Source organism: Pyrus communis, chromosome 5, assembly GCF_041283825.1.
Source record: "Pyrus communis isolate YQ-2024b chromosome 5, ASM4128382v1, whole genome shotgun sequence".
In the NCBI taxonomy this organism is placed as follows: domain Eukaryota; kingdom Viridiplantae; phylum Streptophyta; class Magnoliopsida; order Rosales; family Rosaceae; genus Pyrus; species Pyrus communis.
Window position 1 is genome coordinate 14,987,022 of NC_142569.1, and position 18,976 is coordinate 15,005,997.

At 32.6% G+C, this 18,976-nt stretch overlaps 2 protein-coding genes across 2 annotated transcripts; both read right to left on the reverse strand.

The window, feature by feature from the left end:
* Positions 1-429: 429 nt before the first annotated feature.
* Positions 430-3,963, reverse strand: LOC137726012 (beta-glucosidase 12-like). Its single transcript, XM_068464862.2, has 13 exons — positions 3,761-3,963; positions 3,507-3,576; positions 3,190-3,248; positions 2,965-3,040; positions 2,716-2,793; positions 2,535-2,622; positions 2,198-2,453; positions 1,876-1,991; positions 1,519-1,736; positions 1,351-1,382; positions 1,155-1,257; positions 891-999; positions 430-774 (listed from the first exon to the last, which is right to left on the reverse strand). Exons 1-13 carry the CDS (start codon positions 3,929-3,931, stop codon positions 603-605), a joined length of 1,548 nt encoding a protein of 515 aa, XP_068320963.1. The 5' UTR covers positions 3,932-3,963; the 3' UTR covers positions 430-602.
* A 4,639-nt stretch (positions 3,964-8,602) lies between these two features.
* On the reverse strand, positions 8,603-12,008 carry LOC137726104 (beta-glucosidase 12-like). The gene is made up of 13 exons (XM_068464975.2): positions 11,820-12,008; positions 11,566-11,635; positions 11,250-11,308; positions 11,025-11,100; positions 10,780-10,857; positions 10,599-10,686; positions 10,262-10,517; positions 9,942-10,057; positions 9,585-9,802; positions 9,417-9,448; positions 9,221-9,323; positions 8,972-9,080; positions 8,603-8,855 (listed from the first exon to the last, which is right to left on the reverse strand). Exons 1-13 carry the CDS (start codon positions 11,988-11,990, stop codon positions 8,684-8,686), a joined length of 1,548 nt encoding a protein of 515 aa, XP_068321076.1. The 5' UTR covers positions 11,991-12,008; the 3' UTR covers positions 8,603-8,683.
* Between the last annotated feature and the right edge of the window lie 6,968 nt (positions 12,009-18,976).

The following is an 18,976-nucleotide window of genomic DNA, read 5'->3' on the forward strand; positions in this document are numbered from 1 at the left end:
GGGGACGAAGATAATCCTGAGGAGCTAGAAATATTTTGACTTCAACAAGAAGATATTAACAAGGTTTTACATACGTACCCAAAAGCTCCAAGGTGTGGTATCAACTCCAAAAAAAAACCTAAAAAAAAAAAAAGAAAAAAAAAAAAAGAAAAAAAAAAGAAAACCATCCCAAACAATAGTATAGAAATGTTTTAGTCCATCTAAAACTTGTTCTTTTTTTTTTTTTTTTTGAATTTTTTTTTTAAATTTTTTTTGTGGCCTTGTTTATTATTGTACTTATTAACAATTACTACTATGTCGAGGCGAGTTTCTTTACAATAGGACCAAGAAAATAATAACTTATTACAATGTGCTATTTATTCCTCAACCCAAACTAGGACCAAAACTGTTTACAGCTATAAATAAGTTATTCCTTTGTATAGAGAGGTCTTACTGTAGCATTCACAGCTCTTATAGCTTTTTATTGAATTATTGAATCTCAAAGAATACTTACATTATTGAAAGGAAATACAAAATGCGGAAGGAATTGAAATACAAATACATAAAAAGGACAATTATCCACTTAAATGTTTATAATCAACAATAAATTTCTTTTAATTCCTTCAATTCTTCTTAAGCAAATTTTTGAACCAATGTGCTGAGAGTTTTGGGTGTCTTTTTAGCCCGTCATTATAATCCACGTAGTTTAAACCAAATCGGACGGTGTATCCAGAATCCCATTCAAAGTCATCCAACAATGTCCATGGAAAGTATCCCTTCACTTTCGCACCATTTCTGCACACAAATACACAAATGTTCAAATGGATTAGGTCAATATAATGATTAAATACCAATAACTTAAGAAGGCTAGGCAGTATATAGCCTTAATTAATTTGTTAATAACTACTTACTTGATCGCCGCTTGAAGGTAACACAGGTGACGGTAGTGGTAGTCAATTCTATTGGTATCATGAAGAGCCTCGTCAATTGATAGTTCTGGATTATTCAACTCTGATACACCTACGTACATATTAATACACAAAAAATTAAATTTAGATTTTTCGTCTAAAAAAAAAAAAAAAAAAAAAAAAAAAAACGGGTAGTTTCATTTTACACCATTATAAATATGTGAAACTATTGCATTTAATCAAGGCTTAAAAGTATGTATGACATACCATTCTCAGTAATATAAATGAGTGGATCATTATATTTTTCCTTTGTGTAGAGCACAAGATCGTGAATTCCTTTTGGATATACATATAACCAATCTGAAGCAGTCTGCAACACCATTTCAAGATAATACGTAAATGTTGGGGTAAAAAACTAATCCTCCAAATGCAAATAGCTCAAAATGAAAAATTTGATGTATACCTGTGGACCAATAAGTACTCCATTATGCTCAGCTGCCACAATATTTACAAACATTAGAATACAATTGGTGTAAATATTAGAATATAATTAATGTAATTAAGAAGTCAAACTAGGTCAAGAAGAACAAAGAACTTAAGCTATTGAAAGTAAGTTTCCTTTCGCACTCACTTGTAAGATCAGCTTGAGGGTCTGTTACGAAGCTTGCCTGTAGTGAATTGTTCTTAGGTGTACTAATTGCGTATCTAGCAGTATAATAATTTATTCCAAGAAAATCAAACGATCCGTTTAGCAACTTGGATTGTTCTTTTGTGAATTTTGGCAATCTATTTCCAACAATTGATCGCATGGTGTGTGGATAGTCACCACTTGTTAACGGATCCAAAAACCTACAAAACATGAAATTTCCAAATATTAGCCTAATTATAGCATTATATATAAAGAGTAATGCTAGCTAGGTTGTATCAACGTTACAAGTCATAAGTAAACATGTAATTGAGTTTATATATAATTTATTAAGACACTTGCCATCCAAACATAAAATCCAAAGATCGTAAGGCAGCATCTTTATCTTGCTTTGACTCCGAAGCAGGCTCAAACCAGTATGTCACCAATGTTATTCCTATCAAGCCTTTCTGAGATGCCTGCCCAAAAATATGAATTTTGGTTGAATAAATAGGAGTTATGGAAAAAGATACAACCTTTAGATTATCTTACTACTGAGAGTATTCCCTCTTGTATTACAACTCAATAATAATGATTCATATAGAATTCTCAATTAGGAGCCAATATGCTGACCCAAAGAAAAAAAAAAAATAAATAAATAAAACGAAAGAAACTGTTATTGAACCTGATATCTATTCTTGTACAATTCTACAGCTGCTCCATGAGCAAGAAGAATGTGGTGTGTCACCAAGTATGGTTCAATGGCTGAATCTCCACCGGTGCAGTTTAGATTTTGCCAAGAAGAGCAGCGTCCCGGTGCTAGAGTCCCAACAGCATAACCCATGCTACTAAAAGTATATGGCTCATTTACCGTGAACCAATGCTTGACTCGATCACCAAATTCCTTATAACAAAGTTCTGCATAGTCTTTAAAATGATCGCTGTAGATACAAATTTATGTTACGTACATCAGTATGTATTTTATCAAATTATCAATGAGAAAATAAATGTTGTTCACTTACACAATACGAGGGCTTAAGAAACCACCATATTCATCTTCTAAAGCTTGGGGAACATCCCAATGAAAGAGTGTTACAAACGGCTTTAAACCTGTAGTACATGATCAGTAAAATCAAATTAAAAGTCTAATTGAATGATGTTCTAAAAATTCATGTAATAATTGTTTAAGGTAGGATGATTAACCATTGCGTAGGAGTTCATTGATGAGATTGTTGTAATAATCAATTCCTTTTCTGTTAACGCCACCACTTAATGTTCCATCTAATAAGAAAAAAAAGAACAAGAAAAAAAAAGGGTTAACCAGTAGATAACTCGATCACATTACTTTAGTTAAATGTATATAAAGAGAATAATTTTCTTGTAGGAAAAATAATTCTTATGCACAATATTGACATTGGTCCCAACCAAATATGAGGATGTGGAGCAACTTACTTGGTAATAATCTGGACCATGAAATAGATAATCTGTAAGCATCCAACTCCATATCCTTCATAATCCCCACATCTTCCTAAAATGACAAAAGTTTAAAATTAAATATTGAGGATCTCATTATATATTGTCCTTTTTATTTTATTTTTATAGAGGCTCCAATTTAATATGTTAACATGTGCCCTTCAAGTATAAAGGGTCAAGAGACAAAGTTATGAAGTTTTAGACCTTATAGCGGTGATATTGATCTATAGCGACGTCTCCGTTACTGCCATCAGCGATTTTTTCTGTAGTCATTCAAAAACATAATGGTGAAATCCATATCATGTGCAAAGTACTTTTATATGCGTGCGCACTGATGATGTATATACATATATTGTACATATCACATGACCACGTACTATTCGTCTCCCAACAAAGTGCATGGTTATTAGAGAGGTTGGAGTTTACTTGTCCTCATGAAGAAAAGAATGAGGTGCTATTTATACTCCTTTTGAAATGAAGTAGCTAAAGTTTTCATATTATCAATTGATTAAATCACAGACCTGGATGTTTGTGGGTGAAGGTATCCCATATGCTTGGGCCTCTTCCATCTTCTTTTACTGCACCTTCATACTGAAATATACACACATGCATATACGTAAGAGTACTACTACACACGCAAGGAAGATGTCAACATTATAATTCATGCATGGATGCTAACTGCATGTATAAAATACACCAAAAATATGGTAAATAATCCCAAAAGAAATATATAAATGTGTGTGTGTGTGTGTGTAAAATACATATATATACAGACCTGGTAAGCAGCGGAACCTGTGCCAAATATAAACCCTGGTTCAAAACTGCTGCGATTGAGAAATTCGCAATGAACAGGTGGATCTGTATTAGTTGCTTTGCTATTTGTCAATGCAAAGCCAATGAGTAGCAGCACACCAAAGAGCAAAGATCGTGAATATTTCATTGCCATAACTTGGGAGTTTTGATATCGATCGAGATAATTAAGTTATCTCCTCCTGGAATATTGCATGGGGTTTATATAGAGAAAGGGAGGAAGGGATATGGTGTCTACGTACTAGCTCATGAGAATAGTAAAGGGTTAAAAATTGTAAACAAAATTGACTTTGAAAGCCCTAGTTTAAAGACCAAGTCATGAGAATAGTAAAGGGTTAAAAATTGTAAACAAAATTGACTTTGAAAGCCCTAGTTTAAAGACCAAGTCATGGTCTGTAGTTTAAAAGAAAGCACGTTTCATGTACCCAAAAGTTGCGTACGCACGTAAAAGAATGGATAAACCTAGGAGGAATGCACATACTCTTCAAATTTTATATTGTGATACTTCATTTCCTTAATCTTTATTTGAAGATCATCTAAACAAAAATAATTATTTGAAGTTGAGATCGTTTAGTCATTTAAATATATGAACCCAATCGATAGTGTTGATACTAAGTAAAAGATTTATAATGAACTATTCATTTTATTGACATATTTGGATAACTACATAGCCTTCAATATGAACAGTTTTTTGCATATATGATATTCAAATTCAGAATAAAAAATCAATAACTTATACTATATATATGAAAATACATTATTTATAAAAACAAATTATTCCTTGAGTTGAAAAGTAAGATAATGTAGACAACTGTACGATCAATCTCATTTTAATTTGCAATGATCAATCCTTGAGTTACCCTTGAGTTTTACTGCAAAAGAAAATGTTAACTGCATTAGGAAACAAAGAGCCATTTATCTGCATGTTTATATGATGTATGTCCCAATGTTGAAGGCATAACTTTTGAAGTTGAATACGGAAGATTAGCAATAGAGATTTGTTCAAACAGTAGAAAATTACTTGAGCCAACAAAAAAACAGAAATTTATGACCACTATTCTTTACATAAGTAGTAAGCGATAAGGATGAAGAATTTAATCTTGATTTTTTCTTCTTGTTAGAGTTTTAGTATTGAATTGGTAAACCCAGTGGTTTTTTGAAATTGTCTTTCCACTCTAATTAAGAAGGCATCAAAATAGCTAGGTTCTCAAGTTGGCTATTCCTAAAGATTGTGAAAGGATTCCATTGGGGTGGTTTTTTCGAAGGTTTGGACACCCTTCAAAGTATAGTAGTTACACATTCTTCTTGCTGGTACAAGAATGAGAATAGTAAAGGGTTAAAATTTGTAAACAAAATTGGCTTTGAAAGTCCTAGTTTAAAGTCCAAGTCATGGTCTGTAATTTAAAAGAAAGCACGTTTCATGTACCCAACAGTTGTCTACGTACGTAAAAGAATGGATAATCCTTGCGTTCCACCTATGAGGAATGCACATATTCTACAAATTTTATATTGTGATCATTTAGTTTCTTAATTTTTATTTGAACATCATCTAAACAAAAAGAATTATTTGAATAAAAGATTTATAACGAACTATTCATTTTATTGATACATTTGGATGACTAAACAGTCTTCATTTGGAATAGTTTTTTGTATATATGATATTCAAATTAAGATTAAGAAATTAATAACTTATACTACAAAAATACATTATTTATAAAAAAATTATTCCTTGAGTTGAAAAGTAAGATAATGTACACAACAGTTCGATCGATCTCATCTTAATTTGAAATGATCAATCCTTGAATACTCTTGAGTTTTCCAGCGAAAGAAGATGTTTTATGGATTCGGAAACAAAGAGTCATTTATCTGCATGTTTATATTATGCCTGTCCAACTGTTGATGGGCAAAACTTTTGAAGTTGAATATGGGCGATTAACTACAGAGACTTATTCAAACAGTAGAAAATTATTTGACCCAACAAAAAAGTAGAAATTTATGACCAGAATTCTTTACGTAAGTACAGAATCGATAAGGATGAAGAATTAATTAATCTTGATCTTTTTCTTCTTGTTAGAGTTTTAATATTGAATCTGTAAACCCAATGGTTTTGTGAAATTGTATTTCCACGCTAATTAAGAAGGCATCGAAATAGCAAGGTTCTCAAATTGGCTATTTCGCTCCTAAAGATTGTGAAAGGATACCATTGGGGTGGCTTCTTCTTGGTAGTACAAGAAATTGATTAGTGTTTCAAGAGACTGGTTTCTATTAGCTTACATCTATTTATTTTGATTTAATATTTTTCATTTATATATATTTTTACAATTCAAAAACACAAAAGTTTGACCCCCTCTTTAATTTTTCTAATTTTTTTCTTTATTTGAATTTTTGGGACTTATATTGAATTCTAGTGTCTCACAACCTGATAGAATTGGGAGGGAGGGTCATTTCATTTTTGGATATAGAACAAATAGGTTCAGGATATGAGAGAATTAAGGATACCCACCAGAAAGACTAATCCAAACCATAATGATGTGCCGGAAAATAGAACATTTTTGTTACCCGACCAACCCTCAAGAGAAGCAAATGCAGCATGTATGCTAATTAGTAAGATTAAAGAAGTAGCAATTAATGCAAAAACAGCCAATAGGGAAGCAATATTCATGTTCGTAATCCTCCAATCTACCAACAAAAGAATTATACCAATTGATCCCTTTATCAACCAAAAAATTGTACACCTTATATACTGCTTTTGGGCAACCCTCTCAACAACTAAGAGATCCATTCGAGGAACAAAGGGACTAGTTGAAGTATGGATCCTCCCAATATTGGGAGGATTCGTACTTCAATTGAGATGATAACAAATCATTTCACCTTTTTAGTTGTAACATTAGGCAGTTCTCGAAAAAAGATAGCGAAACATATTATTCCTAGAGTTGAGACTAAAAGGAATGTATAAACCAATGCTTCCATAGATTCGATCGTGGTTTACAATTATAGCTTCCATACCTGTTTGTTTGGGATCGTCTCCCGGATAAATAAAGAACAAGAGTCAAAGAAAAGGCAGTGATTCAAATCAAGATTTATATGGTACCCCATCTAAAAATCACAAAAAGAAAATAAAAATGAAAAGTAACAAGTAACGATGCATATTGTATCAGACTACTTGTCTTCTTGTAGTTGGATCTCCAAGTTTTTGGAATGCTCCAAATTCTAGTTGAGCATCTAAATCTGGATCAATATGATAGGAGCATATTTAGGCAACTTAGTTGGCTTGTTCTTGTGCATTTACGTTGTTATGTCTTAGTTCTTTAAGTCTTTTAAGTTATTTTCGTATGTTTTCAGGTTCTAAGGGCTAAAGGAGCAAATAATTTGGGCCTTTTGGAGCACTATTGGGCTAAGGATGAATAGCTTATGCTTGGAGCCAAAGTGTTGGATGAAATTGAAGGCCTTGTATGCACTTTAGGACATAAAACAAAGGGCCTAGCCCATTCTCTTCCCAAAAACCATCCTAACCCATGCATAACCTACCAATTTCAGCCACATGCACACAAAACCCATTCTATGCCGTGGCCTCCCTTGCAATTTCAGCCATCACACTTCATCATTGCAGCCACCATTCACCCTAGTTGTCACTCACATGCTTTCCCATTCTATAATTCACTCACATGCACTCTTAATCATTCATCCATTTTCTCACATGCACACAAACACAACCTTGCCGTGCATCCCCTTGCATTTCCAGCATTCCCATTTGCATATTCAGCTTTCCACCAACCATTCCCATTTGTCATTCCACATGCATTCCCTTCTTTAATCATTCCTAGTTGCCATTCACATGCTCTCCCATCCATTCTCTCCCTATAAAACCATGCAATGCATTCATACAAACCATGCATTCCCATTTGCATTTTCAGCATTCCCATTTCCATTTTCAGCATTCCCATTTGCATTTCCAGCATTCCCATTTGCATTCCCATTTGCATTTTTTAAAACTGTGTTAAACAGGTGGAATATATTAAAATCTATTAGCATCCTTATGTTCAACAAAGAATAAAAAATAGATGTTTGTAATATATAGCAAAAGTTTTAAAACTCTTTAATTCTTCTAAGTAAATTTGACAAATACGTACAATCCAACCTTCGACCAGTTCAAGCGTATACTTTTTCTTTTCTTCTATCAAATTTGTCATGTCACCCAAGGTCATATGCAAAGCCAGCTAACTGAAAACATTTGTGTTAAGTTGTGCAAAAAGTTGAGCACGCCTTAATTGAAAAAATAATCACTAATACAATTAGGCAAGAAGGGGACGAAGATAATCCTGAGGAGCTAGAAATATTTTGACTTCAACAAGAAGATATTAACAAGGTTTTACATACGTACCCAAAAGCTCCAAGGTGTGGTATCAACTCCAAAAAAAAAAAAAAACAAAAAAAAAAAAAAAAAAAAAAAAAAAAAAAAAAAACATCCCAAACAATAGTATAGAAATGTTTTAGTCCATCTAAAACCTTTTCTTATTTTTTTTTATTTTTTAATTTTTTTGTGGCCTTGTTTATTATTGTGCTTATTAACAATTACTACTATGTCGAGGCGAGTTTCTTTACAATAGGACCAAGAAAAATAATAACTTATTACAATGTGCTATTTATTTCTCAACCCAAACTAGGACCAAAACTGTTTACGGCTATAAATAAGTTATTCCTTTGTATAGAGAGGTCTTACTGTAGCATTCACAACTCTTATAGCTTTTTATTGAATTATTGAATCTCAAAGAATACTTACATTATTGAAAAGAAATACAAATGCGGAAGGAATTGAAATACAAATACATAAAAAGGACAATTATCCACTTAAATGTTTATAATCAACAATAAATTTCTTTTAATTCCTTCAATTCTTCTTAAGCAAATTTTTGAACCAATGTGCTGAGAGTTTTGGGTGTCTTTTTAGCCCGTCATTATAATCCACGTAGTTTAAACCAAATCGGATGGTGTATCCAGAATCCCATTCAAAGTCATCCAACAATGTCCATGGAAAGTATCCCTTCACTTTCGCACCATTTCTGCACACAAATACATAAATGTTCAAATGGATTAGGTCAATATAATGATTAAATAACAATAACTTAAGAAGGCTAGGCAGTATATAGCCTTAATTAATTTGTTAATAACTACTTACTTGATCGCCGCTTGAAGGTAACACAGGTGACGGTAGTGGTAGTCAATTCTATTGGTATCATGAAGAGCCTCGTCAATTGATAGTTCTGGATTATTCAACTCTGATACACCTACGTACATATTAATGCACAAAAAATTAAATTTAGTTTTTTCCTCTAAAAAAAAAAAAAAGGGGTAGTTTCATTTTACACCATTATAAATATGTGAAACTTTTGCATTTAATCAAGGCTTAAAAGTATGTATGACATACCATTCTCAGTAATATAAATGAGTGGATCATTATATTTTTCCTTTGTGTAGAGCACAAGATCGTGAATTCCTTTTGGATATACATATAACCAATCTGAAGCAGTCTGCAACACCATTTCAAGATAATACGTTACTGTTGGGGTAAAAAACTAATCCTCCAAATGCAAATAGCACAAAATGAAAAATTTGATGTATACCTGTGGACCAATAAGTACTCCATTAAGCTCAGCTGCCACAATATTTACAAACATTAGAATACAATTGGTGTAAATATTAGAATATAATTAATGTAATTAAGAAGTCAAACTAGGTCAAGAAGAACAAAGAACTTAAGCTATTGAAAGTAAGTTTCCTTTCGCACTCACTTGTAAGATCAGCTTGAGGGTCTGTTACAAAGCTTGCTTGTAGTGAATTGTTCTTCGATGTACTAGTTGCGTATCTAGCAGTATAATAATTTATTCCAAGAAAATCAAACGATCCGTTTAGCAACTTGGATTGTTCTTTTGTGAATTTTGGCAATCTTTTTCCAACAATTGATCGCATGGTGTGTGGATAGTCACCACTTGTTAACGGATCCAAAAACCTACAAAACATGAAAATTCCAAATATTAGCCTAATTATAGCATTATATATAAAGAGTAATGCTAGCTAGGTTGTATCAATGTTACAAGTCATAAGTAAACGTGTAATTGAGTTTATATATAATTTATTAAGACACTTGCCATCCAAACATAAAATCCAAAGATCGTAAGGCAGCATCTTTATCTTGCTTTGACTCCGAAGCAGGCTCAAACCAGTATGTCACCAATGTTATTCCTATCAAGCCTTTCTGAGATGCCTGCCCAAAAATATGAATTTTGGTTGAATAAATAGGAATTATAGAAAAAGATACAACCTTTAGATTATCTTACTACTGAGAGTATTCCCTCTTGTATTACAACTCAATAATAATGATTCATATAGAATTCTCAATTAGGAGCCAATATGCTGACCCAAAAAAAGAAGAAGATAAAAAATAAAAAAAAAGAAACTATTATTGAACCTGATATCTATTCTTGTACAATTCTACAGCTGCTCCATGAGCAAGAAGAATGTGGTGTGTCACCAAGTATGGTTCAATGGCTGAATCTCCACCGGTGCAGTTTAGATTTTGCCAAGAAGAGCAACGTCCCGGTGCTAGAGTCCCAACAGCATAACCCATGCTACTAAAAGTATATGGCTCATTTACCGTGAACCAGTGCTTGACTCGATCACCAAATTCCTTATAACAAAGTTCTGCATAGTCTTTAAAATGATCGCTGTAGATACAAATTTATGTTACGTATATCAGTATGTATTTTATCAAATTATCAATGAGAAAATAAATTTTGTTCACTTACACAATACGAGGGCTTAAGAAACCACCATATTCATCTTCTAAAGCTTGGGGAACATCCCAATGAAAGAGTGTTACAAACGGCTTTAAACCTGTAGTACATGATCAGTAAAATCAAATTAAAAGTCTAATTGAATGATGTTCTAAAAATTCATGTAATAATTGTTTAAGGTAGGATGATTAACCATTGCGTAGGAGTTCATTGATGAGATTGTTGTAATAATCAATTCCTTTTCTGTTAACGCCACCACTTAATGTTCCATCTAATTAGGAAAAAAAAAAAAAAAAAGAGGGTTAACCAGTAGATAACTCGATCACATTACTTTAGTTAAAAGTATATAAAGAGAATAATTTTCTTGTAGGAAAAATAATTCTTATGCACAATATTGACATTGGTCCCAACCAAATATGAGGATGTGGAGCAACTTACTTGGTAATAATCTGGACCATGAAATAGATAATCTGTAAGCATCCAACTCCATATCCTTCATAATCCCCACATCTTCCTAAAATGACAAAAGTTTAAAATTAAATATTGAGGATCTCATTATATATTGTCCTTTTTATTTTATTTTTATAGAGGCTCCAATTTAATATGTTAACATGTGCCCTTCAAGTATAAAGGGTCAAGAGACAAAGTTATGAGGTTTTAGACCTTATAGCGGTGATATTGATCTATAGCGACGTCTCCGTTACTGCCATCAGCGATTTTTTCTGTAGTCATTCAAAAACATAATGGTGAAATCCATATCATGTGCAAAGTACTTTATATGCGTGCGCACTGATGATGTATATACATATATTGTACATATCACATGACCACGTACTATTCGTCTCCCAACAAAGTGCATGGTTATTAGAGAGGTTGGAGTTTACTTGTCCTCACGAAGAAAAGAATGAGGTGCTATTTATACTCCTTTTGAAATGAAGTAGCTAAAGTTTTCATATTATCAATTGATTAAATCACAGACCTGGATGTTTGTGGGTGAAGGTATCCCATATGCTTGGGCCTCTTCCATCTTCTTTTACTGCACCTTCATACTGAAATATACACACATGCATATACGTAAGAGTACTACTACACACGCAAGGAAGATGTCAACATTATAATTCATGCATGGATGCTAACTGCATGTATAAAATACACCAAAAATATGGTAAATAATCCCAAAAGAAATATATAAATGTGTGTGTGTGTGTGTGTAAAATACATATATATACAGACCTGGTAAGCAGCGGAACCTGTGCCAAATATAAACCCTGGTTCAAAACTGCTGCGATTGAGAAATTCGCAATGAACAGGTGGATCTGTATTAGTTGCTTTGCTATTTGTCAATGCAAAGCCAATGAGTAGCAGCACACCAAAGAGCAAAGATCGTGAATATTTCATTGCCATAACTTGGGAGTTTTGATATCGATCGAGATAATTAAGTTATCTCCTCCTGGAATATTGCATGGGGTTTATATAGAGAAAGGGAGGAAGGGATATGGTGTCTACGTACTAGCTCATGAGAATAGTAAAGGGTTAAAAATTGTAAACAAAATTGACTTTGAAAGCCCTAGTTTAAAGACCAAGTCATGAGAATAGTAAAGGGTTAAAAGTTGTAAACAAAATTGACTTTGAAAGCCCTAGTTTAAAGACCAAATCATGGTCTGTAGTTTAAAAGAAAGCACGTTTCATGTACCCAAAAGTTGCGTACGCACGTAAAAGAATGGATAAACCTATGAGGAATGCACATACTCTTCAAATTTTATATTGTGATACTTCATTTCCTTAATCTTTATTTGAAGATCATCTAAACAAAAATAATTATTTGAATTTGAGATCGTTTAGTCATTTAAATATATGAACCCAATCGATAGTGTTGATACTAAGTAAAAGATTTATAATGAACTATTCATTTTATTGACATATTTGGATAACTACATAGCCTTCAATATGAACAGTTTTTTGCATATATGATATTCAAATTCAGAATAAAAAATCAATAACTTATACTATATATATGAAAATACATTATTTATAAAAACAAATTATTCCTTGAGTTGAAAAGTAAGATAATGTAGACAACTGTACGATCAATCTCATTTTGCAATGATCAATCCTTGAGTTACCCTTGAGTTTTCCTGCAAAAGAAAATGTTAACTGCATTAGGAAACAAAGAGCCATTTATCTGCATGTTTATATGATGTATGTCCCAATGTTGAAGGCATAACTTTTGAAGTTGAATATGGAAGATTAGCAATAGAGACTTGTTCAAACAGTAGAAAATTACTTGAGCCAACAAAAAAACAGAAATTTATGACCACTATTCTTTACATAAGTAGTAAGCGATAAGGATGAAGAATTTAATCTTGATTTTTTCTTCTTGTTAGAGTTTTAGTATTGAATCGGTAAACCCAGTGGTTTTTTGAAATTGTCTTTCCACTCTAATTAAGAAGGCATCAAAATAGCTAGGTTCTCAAGTTGGCTATTCCTAAAGATTGTGAAAGGATTCCATTGGGGTGGTTTTTTCGAAGGTTTGGACACCCTTCAAAGTATAGTAGTTACACATTCTTCTTGCTGGTGCAAGAATGAGAATAGTAAAGGGTTAAAATTTGTAAACAAAATTGGCTTTGAAAGTCCTAGTTTAAAGTCCAAGTCATGGTCTGTAATTTAAAAGAAAGCACGTTTCATGTACCCAACAGTTGTCTACGTACGTAAAAGAATGGATAATCCTTGCGTTCCACCTATGAGGAATGCACATATTCTACAAATTTTATATTGTGATCATTTAGTTTCTTAATTTTTATTTGAACATCATCTAAACAAAAAGAATTATTTGAATAAAAGATTTATAACGAACTATTCATTTTATTGATACATTTGGATGACTAAACAGTCTTCATTTGGAATAGTTTTTTGTATATATGATATTCAAATTAAGATTAAGAAATTAATAACTTATACTACAAAAATACATTATTTATAAAAAAATTATTCCTTGAGTTGAAAAGTAAGATAATGTACACAACAGTTCGATCGATCTCATCTTAATTTGAAATGATCAATCCTTGAATACTCTTGAGTTTTCCAGCGAAAGAAAATGTTTTATGGATTCGAAAACAAAGAGTCATTTATCTGCATGTTTATATTATGCCTGTCCAAATGTTGATGGGCAAAACTTTTGAAGTTGAATATGGGCGATTAACTACAGAGACTTATTCAAACAGTAGAAAATTATTTGACCCAACAAAAAAGTAGAAATTTATGACCAGAATTCTTTACGTAAGTACAGAATCGATAAGGATGAAGAATTAATTAATCTTGATCTTTTTCTTCTTGTTAGAGTTTTAATATTGAATCCGTAAACCCAATGGTTTTGTGAAATTGTATTTCCACGCTAATTAAGAAGGCATCGAAATAGCAAGGTTCTCAAATTGGCTATTTCGCTCCTAAAGATTGTGAAAGGATACCATTGGGGTGGCTTCTTCTTGGTAGTACAAGAAATTGATTAGTGTTTCAAGAGACTGGTTTCTATTAGCTTACATCTATTTATTTTGATTTAATATTTTTCATTTATATATATTTTTACAATTCAAAAACACAAAAGTTTGACCCCCTCTTTAATTTTTCTAATTTTTTTCTTTATTTGAATTTTTGGGACTTATATTGAATTCTAGTGTCTCACAACCTGATAGAATTGGGAGGGAGGGTCATTTCATTTTTGGATATAGAACAAATAGGTTCAGGATATGAGAGAATTAAGGATACCCACCAGAAAGACTAATCCAAACCATAATGATGTGCCGGAAAATAGAACATTTTTGTTACCCGACCAACCCTCAGGAGAAGCAAATGCAGCATGTACGCTAATTAGTAAGATTAAAGAAGTAGCAATTAATGCAAAAACAGCCAATAGGGAAGCAATATTCATGTTCGTAATCCTCCAATCTACCAACAAAAGAATTATACCAATTGATCCCTTTATCAACCAAAAAATTGTACACCTTATATACTGCTTTTGGGCAACCCTCTCAACAACTAAGAGATCCATTCGAGGAACAAAGGGACTAGTTGAAGTATGGATCCTCCCAATATTGGGAGGATTCGTACTTCAATTGAGATGATAACAAATCATTTCACCTTTTTAGTTGTAACATTAGGCAGTTCTCGAAAAAAGATAGCGAAACATATTATTCCTAGAGTTGAGACTAAAAGGAATGTATAAACCAATGCTTCCATAGATTCGATCGTGGTTTACAATTATAGCTTCCATACCTGTTTGTTTGGGATCGTCTCCCGGATAAATAAAGAACAAGAGTCAAAGAAAAGGCAGTGATTCAAATCAAGATTTATATGGTACCCCATCTAAAAATCACAAAAAGAAAATAAAAATGAAAAGTAACAAGTAACGATGCATATTGTATCAGACTACTTGTCTTCTTGTAGTTGGATCTCCAAGTTTTTGGAATGCTCCAAATTCTAGTTGAGCATCTAAATCTGGATCAATATGATAGGAGCATATTTAGGCAACTTAGTTGGCTTGTTCTTGTGCATTTACGTTGTTATGTCTTAGTTCTTTAAGTCTTTTAAGTTATTTTCGTATGTTTTCAGGTTCTAAGGGCTAAAGGAGCAAAGAATTTGGGACTTTTGGAGCACTATTGGGCTAAGGATGGATAGCTTATGCTTGGAGCCAAAGTGTTGGATGAAATTGAAGGCCTTGTATGCACTTTAGGACATAAAACAAAGGGCCTAGCCCATTCTCTTCCCAAAAACCATCCTAACCCATGCATAACCTACCAATTTCAGCCACATGCACACAAAACCCATTCTATGCCGTGGCCTCCCTTGCAATTTCAGCCATCACACTTCATCATTGCAGCCACCATTCACCCTAGTTGTCACTCACATGCTTTCCCATTCTATAATTCACTCACATGCACTCTTAATCATTCATCCATTTTCTCACATGCAACAAACACAACCTTGCCGTGCATCCCCTTGCATTTCCAGCATTCCCATTTGCATTTTCAGCTTTCCACCAACCAACCTAGTTGTCATTCCACATGCATTCCCTTCTTTAATCATTCCTAGCTGCCATTCACATGCTCTCCCATCCATTCTCTCCCTATAAAACCATGCAATGCATTCATACAAACCATTCCATTCACCACAAATCAATCACACAACACACCAACACACAACACACCATTCCAACCATTTTGTGCCGTGCCTTACTCCCCATCCACCATTCCAGAAATTCAACCATTCCTTCACCATTACATTACTCTACCATCACACATCCACTCCATTCCACATACACCTAAAGCCCTAAACATTTCCTTAGACCTTGTGCCACAACAAAGAGGAAGAGAAGAGGGCCTAAACGTTCATACAATTCAAGTTTGAGTTGTTGGAATGTTTAGGTGTTTCTTTGATTTCAATGTTTAATTTCAATTCTCTTTGTCTTGTACGTATGAGGAACTAAACCCCCTTTAGCTAGGGGGTGATTCGAAACCATGTTTATGCTTGCAATATGAATTGATTACCTTTGGTTGGAATTTCATAAGTTGTGGATTCAATTTGTTTAACCGTTTGATTGATAACTTATTTATGTATGTTTATTGAGAGTGCATGCTTAATTTTCATGCATGAATATGACGCTCGAATATAAGTGAGTTTCACCTAATAGTTATGAACTTATATTCACAAGTAGTGGAGGTTGCTTATAAATAATCGCGTTAAATGAATTCTTGGCACTAGTTTCATGCTCATCATAGTAACGAAGGCCTCGTCAACACTTATAGTTTTCATGATGCTTAATGATCTTTGATTGTATCTTTATTGTGCTTTTCACGTAAAGGACTTTTGGAGAATGTTGTGAATTGCGTTGCGCAAACCCATCCAATTCATTAACTTAAGGAGAACTTGACAGTTAATTTAAGCGGACCTAATTAACCCGGGGTGTTGAGTTTCATAATTTATCGAAAGACCAACTGAAAATCATCTTGTATGCAAGTGTAACATGTGTGGAGAAGAACCCCTTGGCTATTCCATCATCCATTAATTCATCACAATTTGTTTTACAATCTGTTTTAATTATAATCTGTCCATTTAATTTAATCTCGTCCAAACACATTCCCCCATATTTTGTTGAGTCTTAGTCATTCAAATTCGTTTTATTTTGTGTCTTTAAGCATTTGGAGTCATAAACACTTTCAAATTCGTCTAAATCAAGTTCTAGTTTCTGTTTGAGTCAATTTGATTGTTTTAGGTAGTTTGAGTGTTTCAAAGCTATTCTGAGTCATAGTAGTCTTGTTAAGAGTCTTTACATTTAGTTTTTGTGTTTTTGAGTCAATTCAAAGTAGATTAGCACCCCTAGTTAATCCCCGGTTAGAACGATCCCTACTTACATCATTACTACAATTGTCACAAATAGGGTTTAATTTGTGTGTCGTATAAATCTCGCATCACAATAGTAGCAAAAACATCTCGAAACAAGGTTCTAGCTCCATGCCAAATGGATTTATTTTTTGTCCCATAATCCCCCACTACTATATATATCGTGAAACATGTCATCTGTTTGTATTTTTTTTTTTTTTTAAGTCATTCGTTTTTTTTTGTTTTTTTTTTTTTTTTTTTTTAAGCATAGCATAATATAGCATATTTGTATTTTTTTTTTTTTTTTTATAATCTAAGATATTCTTCCTTTAAGCATCCTCAGCTCTAATTTATAGATTTCCTTTTATCTATTTCTTCCACATCATCGAAAGATATATCTTTCAATACAATAGTTATATAACAAGTGGATCTTACCTTTGTCTAGTGTACTACCACCAGATATTATGGAGGAATCCACGGAAGATGTTTGTTTACAATCTAAAACTGTTGGACCAAATGATGAGGAGAAGAATGAGACTATTCCATACATAAGAAAAGATGATAAGAAGGGAAAAAAGAGAGTAGCTGACTAGGGCGAATTGAGAAGAAATAAGTCTGATAATAAAGGAAAAAAGTTTGGTCGAGATGACATGTCATATATGACAACTACAAATACATAAAAACAAATATAGATGTGTACTTGACGTCATAAATGCTAATTATATTATATATTTACCCGCTTAACTTTCTGTTTGCAGGAATCAATAACAAATTTTAATGTCTTTTCACAAGACGAATGGGGCAAACAATATGAAAATTGAGCAAGACTTTCTTTTTGTAGATTTTTCGCAAATGGAAAATTGGAGGTGCGGAGAATGCACATGATATTTTGGCGTTGTGCAACACGAGGAAAAAATTGGAAGGATTTTTTTTGTTTTGTTTTTGTGGCAAATTTTGTGCACTCTAGAAATTTGAAGTGGAGGTTGCACCATTTTCTTTTTGAATTGTACTATCTTAAGTTAAAATAACTTGTAGTTGTGTTCATATATTATTAGAAAAATGGAGACAATACTCTTATTGATTATTAATTCATCTTCTTTATGTTATGCTACAAAATGATGTACACACATAGCATAAGAATAAAACCTAACAATCTGTTTGGATGAAAATAATTTATATTACTAAAGAATTTTAAAATGATGGAAATTGAAATGACAAAATTTTATTATCTAGAAATTGTGAATTTGCTTGTTTGATTAACCTAAAAGAACAATAGAAATGAATACAGAATTTGTTATTTTTAAACTCTCATTTATAGAAATATGAAAATAACATCTATTTACATGAAACTAAATTTAAGAATTGAAGGTACCAAATTCTAAGTTTTTTTTTTCCATGCCAAAATTCTAAATTTATATGTCCTCCTCTAAACATAAGGCTGGCTTGGGATTGCTTAATTTTTTTGAAAAAAAAAGTTGGAACCATAAATTGTGTTTGGTTGGAAAAAAGAGTTTTTTTTTTTCTTCAATTGTGGATCAAAAACAATAGAAGGCAAAAGTAGGTTAGACTCTAAAAGAGCATTTTTTTTTCATAGAAGAGCGTAAAAATTGTCAATTAATGAAACATTTATGCTGACAATACTATCCTTTTCTCCTATGCTTCGTTCAATTTCCACCTTTCCCTATTTCTCTCGCGCTTTCTCCTCTCCCTCTCATCTGGTTCGGGCATAGACCCATCTATCCTCTTCATCTCCTCCGGTTCAAGCACTCTTAACCAACAACAGGTGAGTTTTCTTTCGTTTCAATTTCTAATTTGCTTATTTTGACAATTTATTGTTGGAATATTGAAATATTGAACTGATTCAACTATAAGTCATTTTCTTCATTTTTCTGCAATTGATTTTTGTTCCAAAATGATTGAAATTTGCTGATTAATTTGGTTAAATTCTATTTTTAATTAATTTCTGGGACTTGAGGTGGATTAATTTCTTTGGTTAATTTGGTTAGAATCGTTTTTTC